The sequence below is a fragment of the Carcharhinus amblyrhynchos genome, chromosome 9 (genome assembly GCF_965287045.1).
Source record: "Carcharhinus amblyrhynchos chromosome 9, sCarAmb.v2.hapA, whole genome shotgun sequence".
Classification (NCBI taxonomy): Eukaryota; Metazoa; Chordata; class Chondrichthyes; order Carcharhiniformes; family Carcharhinidae; genus Carcharhinus; species Carcharhinus amblyrhynchos.
In genome coordinates this window covers 36895206-36913589 of record NC_137332.1, presented here as the reverse complement: position 1 = coordinate 36913589, position 18384 = coordinate 36895206, and the positions used below count along the sequence as shown (strand labels likewise).

At 39.2% G+C, this 18384-nt stretch overlaps 1 protein-coding gene across 5 annotated transcripts in view; it reads right to left on the bottom strand.

Annotated features, from left to right (window-relative positions):
* Positions 1-10775: 10775 nt before the first annotated feature.
* Positions 10776-18384, bottom strand: part of tut4 (terminal uridylyl transferase 4) — a 78727-nt gene continuing 71118 nt past the window's right edge. For 4 of the 5 annotated variants that reach the window (XM_080195459.1, XM_080195461.1, XM_080195458.1 and 1 more), the window contains 6 exons: positions 18043-18158; positions 17005-17165; positions 14517-14635; positions 13572-14079; positions 12107-12274; positions 10776-11279 (listed from right to left, as the gene is read on the bottom strand). In XM_080195459.1, the coding sequence (XP_080051585.1) occupies positions 11197-11279; positions 12107-12274; positions 13572-14079; positions 14517-14635; positions 17005-17165; positions 18043-18158 (1155 nt within the window). In that variant the 3' untranslated portion in view covers positions 10776-11196. Of the gene's footprint in view, positions 11280-12048; positions 12275-13571; positions 14080-14516; positions 14636-17004; positions 17166-18042; positions 18159-18384 lie in introns of all 5 variants that reach the window. The other variant, XM_080195462.1, reaches the window with a different exon arrangement.

Genomic DNA, 18384 nt, shown 5'->3' with positions numbered 1-18384 from the left:
ATCTTTCATTATCACTGCTGCTTTCTGCAGAGACCATATTTTCTGCTGGTCTGTCACTATTCTAACATTTGATTTGCTCGTGTGTTTCTGCTGAGGAACTAGACCCCTCCGTCAATATATGCCTGTTCACTTTCCAACTTCCTCAGCTCTTGGCTTCAGGGTAACCTCCACCTTTGTATCCAGTGACACATTGTGCCCTTAATACTCACCAAACCAAATCTCCTCAAGATTTCTCACCCTCCGCCTTCAGTTCTGGCCAAAAACATTTTTCCTTAGCTTCTAGCTAGTTTCCCTCCCACCAGCTGCTAAACTGTTTTGAACCTTGGGAAGAAAATTAACCAGTCACTTATCAAATAATTGGCCGCCTCTTCAGCAGAGTAAAACCACTTCCTCAAGGCTGAGAATGTTGGAAAGCATAAAAAGCAAATTAACACGTCTTTTTCTTCCTTCGCCCTTAAATACCCAACTGTCAGTACTATATTGTGGGTTGATAGTAAAAAAAACTTTACCTAAAGCACATCTTTCCCTCATGCACCAAATTCCCATTTTGAACCAAATTCCCAAATGTACTCACTTGGTTGTTGTCTCACTCAGACCAAAGTCTTCCTTCATGGATGTGCACTTCTTACTCAAAGATGTGCCTTTGGATTCTCTAGATATGCTGATGACACCCATTGTTACTCCATCTTCTCAATCCTCTGCTGCTGCTTCTGTTGTCAACAAGCTTGTCTGACACCCAATCCTGGCTGAGATGCAATTTTTCTCCAGTTAAAACTTTAAAACGACCAGCTCCTGTTATAAACCTTATACCCGTACCATGCCTTTGGGCTTGATATCAAGTTGACAAACTTGGTGTCCTATTTTGCTTGAAATTGAGCTTTGTTTCCCACATCCTCACCATCTCAAAAAGTGCCTGCTTCCATCTTTGTAACATTATCCTTCACTGCCCCAGCCAGCAGCAATCTGCTTAGTCCTCGTTTAAAATTGTAGTTGCATTCCTTAACATTGTGACTTTCAGTGAATCAACTTTCAGTGAATCATTGGCTCTAACACTGATTCCTATGAGTACCTGAGTTAGGTTCCTTTAGCCACCTCTGGCCCAGAAAAAGGCAACGTACCATACAGTATCATACATGCGCATGTTTTCCTAGTTGAAATAACTTGTAAAGTTTAAAAAAAACTATAAAAATACTGTATAGCTTCAAATTATATAACAGCAGTCTTTCTTCTGGCCATCGAGGATGAATCACTTCACTGCTGTTTGATGAGTTCTGTGGTGTCATGTACAATCTGCAGCCTTTGCCACAAATGGGACAGATAGTGCCTCGTGGGTCAATTAGATGAGCTGTTTGGAGTGTGAAAAAACCTCCATCGGTTTGACTTCACTTCTGTATATTCCTGACAAAGTCAGGACATTGGCGCCTACCAAATGCAATTTCTCCCATTTTGTTCGGTCACTGTGATGAAGATGTTTGATCTCTTCAGGAATAATTTAAGGACACCCCTGAAGCATTTCAGTGGAGATGGCTTTAAGTGATTAGTACCTCGATGCTGTTGGCTTGAGAAAACCAAATGGCTCTTGTACAGGTTTTGAAAAGGCCTCTCTGCCACACTTACTGCAGAATTGAATAAAGATGGATCCATACTGGTTGTCAAATGGAAATTGGTCCAACAGGCCCAACTGATTTGTTCCAATTGAACTGGTTCCATTTGAGTTATTGAGCTAGTTTCAGCTGACCTGCTTGATTATTGCCCTTTGACTGGCTGGGTTTCAGTTGGCCAAATGAGCTGCTTCTAGCCATGACCAATTAATTGGAAATTGGCTCCAGTTGTGACTTCTTAGAGTGGTTAAATTTACTGATGCAATTGGTTCCATTTGAGATCAGTCAAAATATTGAAAACTTGTGAAAAGGGGAAAAGAAATCTAAAAAATCACATCAGCCCCTCCATTCATATAAGTATTGCTAATTAGTGAAAAAATGACCCATGTGTCTATGTGTGTGGCGGGGTCAGCGAACTACAACACTCTGGACTGCGCTGCAAGTTTCAAATTTTATTGTGATGCAGAAAAACACAGACACATATGACTCTATGACTATGACTGACAGCCAAATAAAGAGCACAGAAAAAAACCTAATCATAAAGTATAAAAATGTTAAATAAAAGTTTATTTATTAGTCACAAGTTAAGACTTACATTAACACTGCAATGAAGTCACTGTGAAATTCCCCTAGTCGCCATACTCCAGTGCCTGTTTGGCATCTAACCTGCATGTCTTTCAGACAGTGGGAGGAAACCGGAGCACCCAGAGAATGTGCAAACTCCACACTGACAGTGATCCAAGCCGGGAATTGAACCCAGGTCCCTGACACTGTGAAGCAGCAGTGCTAACAACTGTGCCACCCGCAGCTATCAGAGCTATCATTGCAAAACTTGAACAGTATTTACATAACTCAGATGAGATGGTTCGCCTGATTACAGCCTCCTGAATTTTGCCAGGACACGAATACTCTTAACTTCCTTGTAATTTAAGAAATGGACATAAATTGCAGAAAACAAAACAGTTAGGAACAGTTAAAATTCAGGATGTTAAATTGCAGCTATTAATCAAAATAAAGAACTTAGGCATCAGACGTTAGCTGGCTCACTGGATTCTTGTCTCTTAATGAGGTCCTGGATTTTCTCAATGATATAATTATTTATTCTTCTGAGCTTTATCTTACAAGCCTCACTCAGCCCCCGAGCTTGGAGGTGGCGGTGAAATATGCTGCAAATAAAAAGGAGAGAAGGTTTAAGATTAAATTAAGATTAAAATGAAGAGTCAGAGCCTTTCAAAATAAGTGACAAGAGGCTAACCAAGCTGACCTCCTGCTGATAGAAATTGTATCTTCAGTGCTGCCTGTCGTAAAGGAGCCTGAGAAAGTGTGCTGGTTACCTTTCTTAACAGTTCATCCCCACGAGACAAATTGCTGTCGGCAATAAGACAGCCTTCACAAGCTCATTTGTATACTCACAGTATCCCCATGGCAATACCAGTCCATTGGAGCATTTCTTGGAATCTAATCATAATCAGGAAATCAATGAATCCTTTTTCAATGCTCTTCAGTTAACTAAGAGGACATTGCATCGCACAAAAAGAAAATGGGAGCCTTAGTACTTGTTAATATATCAAAGAGAAAATTTGGTGAAATGATCAATGCAATTTCCTGCTAATAAAGCTCAGCTATTGGTTTGAATTTGGCACCTTGTTCTACTCTTTTAATTTGTAGTATTCCAGGTTTACCTTTCGTAGAATCCTACAGTGCAGAGGAGGCCATTTGGCTCATTGAGTCCGCACCAACTGCAATCCCACCCAGGTCCTATCCCCATAACTCCATGCATTTACCCAAGCTAATCCCCTGACACTAAGGGGCAATTTAACATGGCCAATCCAACTAACCCACACATCTTTGGACTGTGGGAGGAAACCGGAGCACCCAGAGGAAACCCACACAGACACGGGGAGAACATGCAAACTCCACACATTCATCTCAACCTGAAATTAAACCCGGGTCCCTGGCACTGTGAAGCAGCAGTGCTAACCACTGTGCCACCATGCTGCCCACAACACATTTAACATTTGCAATTCAGTCATTTCCAACCACAACGAGAAGTAATGTTATTTAATCTGTTTAGCAACTTGCAGTGATTGGTATTAGCACAATTGCTCTTTACTATTTTTATGAGTGATCTGGATGGAGGTGTTGGGATCAACAAACTTGTAGTGGATGCAAAACATGTGTGTTAAGACCATACACACTAATAGCTACTTCAGGTAGATCTTGAGGTGCGTTGAGAGATTGGGCTTGTGACTGCTGAAGTTTAACTTGGATAAATATTGCAGTATGTATTAGGGCAGGGTGAATGTTCACACAATCATACATCCTTCAGGAAAAAGCATTAAAGGTGGACAAAGAGAAATGGTTGTTCGAGTCTGTAGATCCCTAAAGGCACCTGAGTAATTCTGTGGTGATGTCTAAAACGATGAAGGTGTTGGGGTACATTCATGGGCATTGATTGTAAAACACGACATACCATTTTGTTACTGTACAAGAACTTGGTCAAGTTTAATATGGAAAACTATGCCTGGTTTCGGTCTGAATTGCAATTACAGACTTGAAAATATCAGCTGCTTCACCAAGCCTGCACTGCACCATGATGATTGATCCTGATCAAAACATCTTTTTCTGCTACCCCAAAGCCATGTAATCTCCTGGGAGAGCAAACAGAGTGAGTCAATTAATAAAGGAAATGGTAAAAATAAGTATTTTGGGGAAGATTTGGTCTTTGGAGAAGATTTAGAAAACTGCCCCAAAATATTTGAAAATCAAGAGGTGAAAGTGAGAAAGTTAAAAATCACCATTGCCAGGAAAAAGGATACTGAGAAGACTATTAGACCTAAAGGCTGACAAGTCCCCAGTACCAGATGGCCTGCATCCTAGGGTATTAAAATAAGGGGTGCAGAGATAGTAGAGGCAGGCATTGGTAATAATCTTCCAAAATTTCTTAGGTTTGGGTAAGATCCCAGCCAATAGTAAAATATTCAGGAAAGAGATAGAAGAAGCAGGAAACTAGCATCATGTTAGCCTAAATATTCATCATAGGGATAAAAGCAGAGTACGGCAGATGCTGGAGATATGAAATCAAAGTAAAATGCTGGGAGAACTCAGAGTGGCAACACCTGCAGAGAAACAAAATGAATGTTTTGAGTTCAATATGACCCTCATTCAGAACTAAAGAAAGATAAAAATCTGATGTGTTTTATGTTGAAAGGCTGGTGGTCAAGTGGAACAAAAGGCAAAAAGGAGGGTCAGGAATTGCTTAGAGGATGGGGGAAATCAAATGCCAAATATGCTGTGGAACAAAAGGAAAAGGGAATGCTAAAAGTTGTCATAAAGAAACAAAGCTTTTGTCTAGAGTAAGTGTTCATAGTAGAATAAAGGTCAGCTCAGTCTGAAAACAAGACACAGACTGACACTGTGGGGTGCAGGGGTGAGGGGGGAATTAAAATGGAGCACAGAGTTCATGGTCTGAATTTGTTAAACTCAATATTGAGCCCAGAAGGCTATAAAGTGCTTAATTAGAAGATGAGGTGCTGTTCCTGCAGCTTGCATTGGAACACTGCCGCAAGCCTAGGACAGGATGCAAACATGAAAGCAAGATGGTGAATTGAAAATGTAAGTGACTGGAAGGTTGGAATCATGTTTACAAAATGAGTGGAGGTGTTCTGAAAAGCGATCACCCAATGTGCATTTGGTCTCCCCAGTGTAGAGGAGGCCGCATTTTGAACAGTGAATACAGTGGACCAAACTGAAAGAAGTGCAAGTAAATTGCTGCTCACCTGGACTTGCACTCTCTTTGCCTTTTGTTTCCATGGCACCTTTGGTATTTAATCTCCCCCCTTTAATCTACCTCTGACTGTTCCTTTTGCTCCACCTGACCTTCTCCCCCTTTTTCAACAACATAAAACACATTTCTATCTCTCTTCAATTCCAAATATGTCATATCGGTCTTGAGCTGTTAATTCTGTTTCTCTCCCTACAGATGCTGCCAACATGCTGAGCTTTTCCAGCACTATTTGTCATGGGGTAATTGCTAGAATATATGATTAAAGAGGTTATAGCAGGATACTTAGAAAATCATAATGGGATCAAGAAGAGTCAACATGGTTTTGAGAAAAGGAAACTATATTGAACTAATTTATTAGAGTTATTTGAGAAAGTAATGGACAAAGTGGATAAAGGGGAACATTTGGATGTGACATACTTGGATTTCTAAAAGGCATTTGATAAGGTGCTGCATTAAAGGTTGCTACTTAAAAAAGAGCTCCTGCATAGAGAGTAACATATTAACACAGAAACATAAAAAATAGGAGCAGGAGGAGACCATGCAGCACTTTGAGCCTGCTCAGCTATTGTAGATGATCATGTCTGGTCATCCAACTCTATAGCCTGATCCGTCCTTCCCCTCATATCCTTTGATCTTCTTCACCTCAAGGCTGACCACTCTCTGGATGAAGAAATTTCTCCTCATCTCTGTCCTCAGGCTGAGATCCCTGGTTCTGGACACCCCCACCATCGGGAACATCCTTCTCGCATTTACCTTGTCTGGTCTTGTTAGAATTTCATAGGTTTCTATGAGGTTCCCTCCTCATTCTTCTGAACTCCAGTGAATACAATTGTAACTGACTCAATCTTTCCTCACACCTGCCATCCCAGGAATCAGTCTGGTAAACTTTCTCAGTACTTCCTCTACAGCAAGACCATCCTTCCTTAGATAAGGAGACCAAAACTGCACACAATATTTCAGGTAATGGCCTCACCAAGGTCCTGTATAATTGCATTGGGACATCCCTGCTTCTGAATTTGAATCCTTTTGCTATGAAGGCCAACATACCATTTGCCTTTTTTACTGCCTGCATGCTTACCTTCAGGGGCTGGTGTATGAGGACACTAAGTTCTTGTTGCACATTCTCGTCTCCTAATTTACAGTCATTCAGATGGTAATCTGCCTTCCTGTTTTTGCTACAAAGTGGATAACCTCACATTTATTCAAATTGTCTTGGATCTGCTATTCATTTGCCCACTCACAGCTTGTCTAAATCACACTGAAGAATCTTTGCATCCTCCTCACGGCTCATCTTTCCACCCAGTTTTGTGTGATTTGCAAATTTCGAGATATTATACATTTAAATAGAGGATTGCTTAGTTAACAGGAATCAGAAAATAGGAATAAATGGTTCATCTTTTGGTTGGCAATGTGGCCAAGTGGCCAACAGCCTAAGAAACTAGGTCCAACATAAAATTGAACATTTTAAATTAATCCACAGCTAAACAGCTTCAGCAAGCAAAAAGCCTAATAGAACTCAAACAGGCCAAGTTTTCCATAGAGTCAAAAGCCCACAGGGACCAGCCCAGATTTATCTTGCGTATTGAACAGATGGGCTCGATCTTAAACCATCAAGAGGTACTCAGCTAGAACAACAGAAAAAGAGTTTGGGTACAATCATACCAGCTTGCCCTGCCAGTCAATCAGCGTGTTGAGCTGGCAAGATCGCAGGCAGGGATAAAAGATAGGCGCACATCAGTTTGCTATCCTTCTGGTCCTGATTTGCCAGCAAGGCCTATATACATAAAAATAATCAGAAGTAAAAGAGCTGACCTGCTTCTGCATGGCATCTTCCAGCCTCCCAGGTTTAATCCTCGCTGGCGTGATGACACACCGGCCAGAATCACTGCTGGTCTCCACCAGTGGGGATCAGGCCCCATAGCCATGCCAGGAGGATTGAAGACCATTGAAGCCTTCAGGTGATTGAGGGCATGACCAGGTAGTGCCCATCAGGCAGTGCCAGCTTGGCAGTGCCTGTTAGGCACTATGTGTGCCAGGTGTAATGCCAAGGAGATGGGGCCTGAGTAGGGGTGGGGATGTGATAAGGGAGTATGCACAGACAGGGGTAGTTTATGCAAGGGATGGCTATGCAAGGAGACAGAGCTCTGCAAGGGTGGGGGGGTTGGGGGGGGTGCGAAACATAGGGGTGATCCAGGGGTAACATGCTGGGGGTTCTGTTTGGCACGGGGACATGCTGTTGGGGGGGCTTAGGGGGGGTCCTCCAGGGGACTCACTGGGATGGTCCTGATGCTGTCAACCTATATTGGTGTGGGTGGGGAAAAACATGCCACTGATGATGGGTGACTGCCCGATGTCTGTGGGGGTGAGGGGGGGGCGCTGGTGGGAGAGTGTTGCAGGAGGTCTCCCACTTCATGGTCAAATCGGGGCACCTTTTGCAATGGTGTCCCGATCAGTCTTCAGCTGGTTTCACTGGCTTATTTAGGCTCCCCTCTGCACAAGTCTTCCAGCGATCAAAAAACTAACAAGTGACAAGAAGATTGCAGTACCAGTGTGGCACACCCCCATTTTCAGACTTTTATAACACTTAGAATTTTTTTGGGAAGATCGCCCCCATTATGTTTGCGCATTCCCCAGTTTCAACCAGGCTCCCTGGAACCACATCTTGAAAGAAGGATATGTGCCTTTATACCAAGAAGACTCTGAGTTCATCCATTGACGCGAGCTCAGTGAATTGAATCAGACAGCCTGGTCAAGTTTATTAGAGCGGGTAATATTTGTGTTCTTCTGGTAGTCAGCCTAGTTTGGGGACAAGTTAACATTGTGTAAGAGTTGTTCCTGTAACCTGCAAGTGTTTTAATAAAACTAAGTGTGAAACGCAGGCCTCTGTTGTCTCAAATTAGGAGTACGTGGGTAGGCATGTTTTTGAGTGATAAAATGGTCGAAGTGTCTGTATAGAATATTTCACAGGTAGTAGTAAGTTGTAACTAATTGTACGCCACAGGGATCAATGCCGGGGTCTCAACTGTTTGCAACTTATATTAATGATTTGGATGAAGGGATTGAAAGTATGGTACTACAGTTGCTGATGACACCAAGATGACCAGGAGAATAAGTTGAAAGGAAATAAGAAGTCTGCAAAGGGTTATAGATAGGTTAAGTGAATTGGCAAAAAATTGGTAGATGGAGCCTAATGTGGGAAAATGTGAACTTGGCCACTTCACGAAGAACAGAAAAACAGCAAAACAGCATATTATTTAAATGAAGATTGTGGAACTTTGCAATACAGAGGGGTCTGACTGATTTGGTTCATGATTCTCAAAGTTAGCATGCAGGTACAGCAAGTGATTAGGAAAGCAAATGGAAAGTAGGTCTTTATTGCAAAGGGAATGGAATGTAAAAGTAGGGAAGTTTTGCAACAGTTGTACAAGGCCTTGGTGAGACCACTTTTGGAATACAATATACAACTTTGGATCTAAATGCCTTAAAAGCAGTTCAGATAAGGTTCATTTGTCTCATGCATGGGATGAAGAGCCGAGTGGATTCAATAGGGTGAATACAGGAAGGATGTTTCCTCTTATGGAGGTTAGAACTGGGGGACACAATCAAAAAATAAGAGGTTGCCTTTTAAGATGGAGAGGTGAATTTGTTTTCTCTCAGGAGGAGGCTGGGTCATTGAAATTATTCAAGGCTGAGCTGGGTAGACTTTTGATAGACAAGGGAGTTGAGGGTTATGGGGACCGGACAGAAAAGGGGAGTTGCGACCACTACCAGTTCAGCTATGATCTTATTAAATGGTCATTAGGCTTAGATTCTGAAGAGATGAAGGTAAGTTTGCAGATTTCAAAGATGCCTTGAGAGGAGGTTATGTTATGGAAATGGAAGTACGTGTTGAGATGAAGAGGATATGGAGCTGAAAATTCAGCTCAGGTGTTTGGCAGGCTACTGGAGTTTGGCCTGCTTTAACCTTAGGCACTAGCGAAAGAGGGGAATGGAGTCATCAATGATAGCAAACTTTGTGGTGGTGGTTGACGATGTTCTTTCTGATGTTTAACAGAAATATATTCAGACTTATCAAAAACCAAAATTTTAAATAAGTAGTTTGACAACAAAGAAGCATGTTGGGGTCGGGGGGGTGTGGGGGGGGAGAGGAGTGGTGCATAGAGAGAACCGAAGGAAGTTGTGGAGAGGCAGAGCTGGATGTCATTAGAGCGTAAATTGCTAACAATGTCACTTTGCAACAGAATGTAAATTAAAGAAAGGAACGGGTAAAATAGATTTTTGTGGGATTCAACAGGTTAAGCTGCAAGAGACAGAAACGTTTAAGGTGCACTGCCTACGCTCATATAGTTAGCTGTGGACATCAGTCCAAATGCTGGATGATGGTGCAGATGTTGCAACAGGATAACATGGTTCAGTGTTGAGCATTACTGAAGAGTTGTGGAGGGACAATGCATAATGGTCACAAATCACAAAGTAAGTCATTTGTGACTGGTTAGGGCTGTTCGTGCTGTCAAAAAAGCTAGGAACCATATTGGAATGACGTGAAGAGGAAGTTTCCAAAGAGATAGGATAAAATTGGGAGACAGAGCTGGATGCTTGTTGTTGCAGTGAAATCTGTGTAAATGGACACACTCAAAGAATGAGTATACCAGTCCTTTTACAACTTAAAACCAAGACTGCTACTCTTTGCAAAGCTGCTAATCCAGAACTTTCAGAGTTGAGTTCCCAGGCACTTCTGTTTGCAGCTTGCTTCCCTTCCGTAACCAAATTCTCACATCAAGATCACTGCAAGATGAGAGTTTTGGTGTAACTGAGAGCTCTTTATCCAGCATACATTATGCCAAAGAAACAACTGGATCTCTGGGATTGAATGTTTCCATAGCTCTATCCCAGGAACAGAGGGTTTCCCATTCAACTTTTTTTTACAGTTCATACAATGACCATTTTGAAAATAGGATCACCTGCAAAAAAAAACAGCAGATGCCTATTGTGTCCCTATGGTGTCTGTCGTCAACAGGCTTTACTGCATGGATTCCTTAAGATCAATGTTCATTAGTTGAGGAACTCAGGAACAGTCATTTTACCCCCTTTCTCCGTGCAATGAAAGCACGCCTGATCTGTGAACTAACTCCACACACCCACTTTCCCCATAACCGTTAATACCTTTGGTTAATGAAATTCTGTTAATCTCAGAACCTAAAATTAATAACTGAACTAGTATCAACTGCTGTTTTCAGGAGAGTCCCAAACATTTGTAAAGTTTTTTGTTGTTGACAAATTAAATACAGAATTAATTAAACTGATCCCAGTAGAGGCTTTGTGCACTACGCTTTGACAGTCCAGAGGCAACAATTATCATAAAATACCAAGTTTTTAAAAAGCTACAGTTTATTTTTAAAAGGCATTTGGCACTATATACTTTTGCTCTGAATACAGCTGACCATCTTTAAACCATATTTTCTTTTTTTAAGAACCATATACAAAGTCTGAGGCAGCCAAAGTATGAATACAACAAAGAGAAAATAAATCCAGTTTTTTTTAAAAGCTTTTTTTTTACAGTTCCATCAGCTTCAAACAAAAAATGATTTTGCCCCACCTTCAAAAATGGGAGGCATTAAAATAGATGTGATCTGTATCATAAGTCACATTGTGATGCATCACAACAAAAAACTAGTAAAAATTACAATCAGGTTTGGTCTATGTACAAATCATACAGTTTAAAAAAAGTCTTAAAATAATTTCCTGCTCCCCCTTCCCAAGTAATTAAGTATCAGCAACTGTGTATCATGGTGTGGATTTCTTTTTAAGTCACTTCTTTTGTTGAATGTAATTCATCCGTATTCTTCCTTGTTGCATGATTGGAAAATGCTGGTTACTGTGGATTGTAGGACCTGTCAAAATAGCAATATTTACAGGTTTTACAGAAACACCAATGTCAGAGCTACATTGTGAGAATGTAAACATTGTATTCACGTTTCCAGCAAATTGAAAAATTCAAACTTCAATTGTAATAGTATGTTTAAAAAAAACTTTGCTTAAGTGTGAATGGGACAGCAGGTCAATTGTTGCAGACACAGGCAAGTTGCTTTGCATAAGTGAAACAAGTTTTCTGGAACTCACCATTATTTGGATGGGAAATTCAGTTTGCTGGTTGTAAAGTTAGGTACCATCTTCACCTACTGGTCTGTATGGTTCAGTTATATGCTGCTTTTGCCCAATGAACCAGCAGCAAAACCTAGTTCAATCTATAAAATACTACAGATTTCGTGGAATTTGATACTCCCGTGCCCTGTTCTCTTGCTTCTGCTTGGTGTTGGTCATGTTTTTATTAAGCTTCCACATCACAATTTATCAGTACATTTTCAGTGTTCTGCACTATATCACAGAAAGGCTGGATCAATTGGATGACAGAAAGAGAACAAAACCAATGCATTTAAGGATTATCATCCATTTAGTTGTAGGTACAATTTCTATAATTCATAAAATCCTGGATCACAGATTTGATGCTTGTGATTTAACACGAAAAGTTCTTGGCTTCCCACGGTCTATTTGAGTGGAGTGTACACGAGGTCCATTAAATGTAGGGTATACGTTCTGTTCCCAAAACCATTTACAACAAGGGGATACATATAAAGTGAGAAGTAAGACTCCTATATTTACCTGCCATATCACTCTGCAATAGTTAAACCTGATCAGAATGGCTTGCTGTTATTGGTACCTTGAGAATAGTAGGATTTGTTCTGCTGAGGATAGTTCGTATTTCCCTGCTGAATGAAGTTCTGAGGCATTCTGTAAGGCCACGGTGCTTGAAAATGAGGAAGAGGATGATGCTCCCAAGGTATGGGTGGAGGATTTAGTTTTGCAAATTGTCCCTGAAACCTTTGATCTACGTTTCCATGGAGGAAAAAAAGTCAAATGTTTGTTGTAAGACATGATTGCTTAAAATTAACATTAAGAAGCCTATAAAGTGCATTCTTTTGTCCCATTTGCAAACGGGGTGGTATGTAACTCTTCCATAGTATTATTTTTCTCTGTAATAACACATTTAACCTTGTAGCAGGGTAGCTTGTTAACATGTTTTGTTGCAAGATGTACTTACTTTACATCACCAACACAGTTAAAAACAACATTCTGTCCCAAGTATGAGCAAAATATTGATACAATACTAGACATTTGAGAAAAAACAGCGCAGAGGGTTTAATGAGAATTTATTCCTATCAGTAATAATGAATTAAAAAGTGCTATTATTGATGATTAATTTTCAAAATAAATATAAACATAGTTATTTAAGATGAAAAAAAGAGGGGAATGGGAAGAGGCAAATTACAGGCTAAATTAACCTCGAAAAATAGCATAGAATCCTTTATCAAGTATTTTTTGTTTCTGTTGGTGCTAATTTTGGAGAATTAAAAATAATCATCATAAGGTGTTTTACTGTTAGGATCCCTTGGGCATAAAGTATTCAAAAAGCAAAACACAAAGATTGTGAAGTTGATCTCTATCTTTTTCACTGGTTTATTTTTTATGAAATAAATATTGATGGTGACAAACTATAGGTACTTGTGTGTAGTTTATACTTTTATAATCTGAGTTGCAAAATATTTCCAAAATATTCAATTATACGGGAAGTACTTTGCTGCTTTTCTTGCCCTCTACTGTTTCTGTATGAGACAAAATCACAACTTCTTCTGAAAGCATGATTAATTCATTTGCTTCCTTTCTCTTTCAATTTTGCTGATTCTACAGGTGCCAGTAAGCTGACATTGGCCATCCTTCACAGGTCAGGTAGACATCATCAACAAGATATTGAATCAATCCTATCTTCACCTGACATATGGCACGGAAAGGGCAAAGGGTTAGCCAGCTTCTGAGTGCAAATGTAGCACCTAACAATTTTCCCGACCAAAAATTAGCCAATTCAGCACATGTTGGACATCTTCTGGAGTTTATCACAAACTGTATCTTTAAGCTCATTTATTATTTTATTTGATAATCTTTCAGCTCATTGTCATTTGCCATCTGGTCATAAAGGGAATGTGTTTTTGCTCGATAACATCTGACAAAAAATATAAGCACACGTACTAAAAACAGTTGAAAGAGCTATAAAATTACATTTAAGCATGTCCATTACATATTAGAAGAACAACAGTTACATATTAATATAATGAGAAAAAGAAATATACCTGAAGCTCCCAGAGTGCCATTTCCCACTAGTGTGCTGCGAGTCATGTGATTGTGCCACTGTCCATCGTGAGGAGTGTTGGAGATACCCATAGGCCTGGCAGCAGGCTGAGCAAAGATGATACTAGGATCATTGAGATTCATATTGTTGGGATTAGCTGTGTTGCTGCTAGACCGCATTGAAAAAGTAATGTTGGGATGGTTACTAGATGCAGAGTGAAGGACTGCAGGCCAAGAGTTAGTGGGCATTTGCACCTGGTGCTGTGGTTGGTGTGACTGTAGTAAACCCAGGGAGTGCAGATTGGAATACTGACCTGGGTGAGGCTGAGGATATGGAAATATGGGCAACTGAACCTGATGGGTTGGCTGAGCAAGTGTCTGTGCAAGCTTATTTTGAGAAGCAGTTTGTTGGGTCTGTGGATGAGAAACAGAAGTTGTTTGAGATGAATTTGGTGTTAATTGCTGATGTGCAGTTTGAGGAGAATAAGGAGGCGTCTGATGTGGTTCTGACTGAAAATTAGAAACAAAAAAGCAATGAGACAGACTATTGCTGCAAGTTACTGGATTTCCAATTTCTAGCATTCTTTCACTAAACCATGCTTTAAGAGGGGAGGAAATAACTTACAAAATATTGTGTGTGGGAAGGGTGGGGAAAGTGATAATAGTGTTAAAAAGAGTTATCTGATATACCATTTTCAAATACAAGTATGTTACTACAACTGTTTAGCTGTAAGTACAGAGATTTCTATATATGTTATATTAATTACCATATAACATTGATAATCTCAGCTCAGTTACAACCAGGGCTTTGTCCAGGGTGTCAAGCACTGAAAAATGTTTTTCAGAGAAAAGTTGCAAAAGGCAATATTTATGTAGAGTCTTCTATGCTGGAGAAAGCCCTGTGCAACTGCAGTACTTTATGAAAGAACCAGAAACAAATAACTCACACATTCGGAGGGTTGTCTGGAACGTTGTGGGAAATCCTGTTGATGCCCTGAATGTGATCCTGATGGCTGGGAAGTTGCAACAGTCTGTATATTTGTGATATTTCGAGTAGCCTGAGGAACTTTAGGACAAAAAATAAAACCTTTGTCGGATACGAAACATGACAGTTAGAAATTATTATTCAACAATAAATGATATTGTTACTACTGAATTCTTGAGGCTTTAATTACTTGATGCTTCTTTCCTTTTCTAATTGCTCCATCATTTTCTATTTAAGTCTTGCCTTCCTACACCATCTTGTCTGAACTACACAACCTTCCCTAAGAAAAAAGAATGTGTTGAACCATGCATTAATACATCAACGATAAAGAGTGATATTAACACTGTTCAGGACAACTGGGTCTTCAGATTTCTCTTTTTAACAGCTGGGATATGCCTGGCTTGTTGCCAGTTCATATGCTGCCACATTGAGATTGGGGACTTGCCATGCAGAGAACAGCAATTCAATTAATGCTCCATCACTCCATTGCACAAAGATCTCAAGCTCTAAAATAGTATATCAACCTGCTCCAGGATATTTTAATATATGTAGTGTATGTACCCAATTATCCCGAACTTCTCCATGCACAGTTACCGTCCCCTTTAAATATGGATATTAATTTCTAGTATTGTTGACAAAGGATTAATTAAACTGTAATCTGTTTATCCCCTAAAGATTTAGTGGGAAAATGCATCACTGCCAAGTTAAATATAATGATGTGGATATGCTGGCGTTGGACTCGGGTAAACACAGTAAAAAGTCTGATAACATCAGGTTTAAGTCCAACCGATTTATTTATAATAAATTATAATTTATTTACAATATAATTATAATTTATTTATAATAAATGTATTTATAATAAATAAATCGGTTGGTCTTAAACCTGGTGTTGTCAGACTTTTTACGAAGTTAAATATAAGCCAGGAAGTTCAATTCTTGCATTATAACAGTATGAGTGGAATTACTTAGCTGGAAAGTAGAGTGGCTAATGATGTCAAAGACTACAGTGAAGGATCAAGGAGAAACAAGGTTTGCTTATTAATTGTTAACAGTGACCAAGGCAGTCTGTTAAAAGCAGGATTGAAGAGATTCAAACAGGAAGCTGCACCAAGTTGGATGACGATAACATATTTGGGAACTGCTGGGTATGGAACGTGTTACAATCATGAGGTTTACAAGATTTTTTATCACTTGGAACTCTGTCTTTAGTTTAAGGTAAAACAGAGAGAATCTGGATCTGGGAGAAAGAGAGCTGTGGAGATCTTTATGGCTTGCCGTGTAGGAATGCAGGTGGAAGTCTCTGCTCAGATTGAAACAACTAAAATTATGTGGAGTTAAAACAAGATTGGAAGAGTCATCTAGTTTGGGCTAAGGAAGAGTTTCCTTAAAAAGAAAATCTCATGGTGCAAGATAAAGAAGTTTCCTTAAAAAGAAAATCTCATGGTGCAAGATAGTTCTAGAATCACAATTTACTAGGCTGTGAAAAGAAGAGAATAGGAATTAATGCTCAGGATTGATTCTGTGAAAATTGAATGTATATGTAAAGAACACTGTAAAGTATATCTGTGAAGTATGTTGTTTCAGTTGGGCTAAAATTAAGAAAGGTAGGGGTGGTATTCTCTTCTGCAGTTTGAAGTACAAGTTGCCTACAAAAATAGTGTTTACTCAAAGTTGCTTTAGTCATTTGTTGTAGTAAAGGTTTTGAAATGTGACATCTTGCTATATCATCTTGATGTTCCATTCTTTCCGCTATTAACTGGATGTTTAAATTTCTTTTAAAAGTTATCAGTCTCTATGGGGATTGTAACATGAGTTGTTAGAGATGTCCCATAGTTGGAGAACACAGAGGAATCCAGAATAAGCTTTTTAAAGGGGGGTGACGCTAGCTATTTTGGTGATGCCAAAAAAATCATCTTGGTAACATCCTTGGGATAAGGACAGATAAAACAGACCAGCAATTCTTGTGCAATACAATTCCAGAATTTCCTAAACTCCTTAGCCTCACATTTAATAGGCTATTATTTCAGTCATGCTTTGGTCCACATCCCCTAAAATTTGATGCCTATCTTCTCTAAAGCAACTTGAGGTTCTACTACTTTATGGCACTATATATACATATATATTTATGGTTTTTAAAGAATTTCATAGAAGTGAGAAAGCATTCTGGAATGACTCATTCTTCAACTTTCTATCCCTCTTGGAAAAGAACAATTATTTCATCTTCCTTGGTAATACTATCAAGATTGGACATTCAAACAGGAGAATTATAGGGACAAACTTGCTTAATTCTTCTTTGCATCAATGCACAGCATCACTGAATAACTGTATCACAAAATACATTTTCTTGAAGGTTTTGTGGGAATAGAAATGGATGTTTCTTAGCATGTACAAAAATAGCACAAGGTAAAATACAGATACTTCTCTTTCCTCCAAACAATTAGTTTAATTACCAGACACAGCGCTGTTCCTTGGTCGGGTTGTTCTGTATTCTGGACAGTCTCTTCTCATATGACCAGTGTCACCACAGATAAAGCATCGTTTTTCTCTTAGTTCTTTTTCTTCCTCCTTTGAATCCTTCTCTTCATCTTTCTCATTTTCTTTCTTCTTCATTCTTAACATAAAATATATCTAGTCAATATTGCAATCCTTTAAGTTAAAAACGATAGCAAGGATAAATTTAGGGTTATCACTTATCCCAGTATTAAATGAGTTTATGAACAGGTTTTGAAAACTTTAAATATCAAAAGAGCACCAAAAAGGGGCGATCATCCAGGTTTCTGGCATTTTCTCATCGAGTACTGCAGTGTTCATAATAAAATATCAAAACTAACTGATGCAAACTATTTAATGACTGAAAATCAGAATTACGTTATCATCATCAGGGAAGATGAGTGAAGGAAGGAAGAGCGGGAAGAAAATGGACAGCGAGAAAAGAAACGTAATAACATTTTTGAGAGAAAGCTCTAAACATGCTGCTGGTCATGTGCAGCCCTGACTACAGTCTGTTTTTCAAGTTGGCAAAATTGGGAATCCAAAGTGTATTGAAAAGGGCATTTCTTAGATCAAATAATCATGTTGAAAACTTTTTCAATAATTCAAAGTGTCAATTTGTCTCAGTGGTAGAAATCTCACCCAAGTCAAAAAACATGGTTCAAATTCCAGGGTTAGAGCACATAATCCAGTCTGACCCTTCACTGCTGCTCTAAGGGAACATGACATATCAGAGTGGCTATGTTTTGATGAAATGTTAAATTTTGTCTGGCATTAGGAATCCTACGGTACTACCAGAAGTGCAGCAGTGTCTGGGCCAACCTTGTTCTTGGGTCTTCTCTGAGCCTTTTTCTGCTTGCTATCTTCATTGATCTCATTTTTTGTTTGTGTGATCTTGTTGCTATACACTTTAAAACTAATCAATCAATAGGCTGTGAAATGAGATGAGATCATCCAAGGATGGGAAAGGAAGTATATAAATGCAAACTGATACTTACCTCCTCCTTTTTGGGCAGTCTTTCATGTAATGTCCAATTTTTCCACAGATACGACAACATCTATCATTTGGTGCCAACTCCCCATCAGTTAGGATTTTTGAATCAAAAAAGTAATCCTAAAAAAAGTTATTTCCACAATTTCAATTTTGTTGATCACATGACCATGAATAGAAATTTAACATCTGGGAAAACTAAATTTGGTCACTAAATAACTAAGACGAAAATCTAGAAATTTTGAAACAAGTTTATTTATATCTTAAATTTTAAAAAAATCACGTCAAAGTTTTATTTCCTTCAACTCATTTTTTGTCTTCATATCTAATTTTCATTTGCTTTATTTCA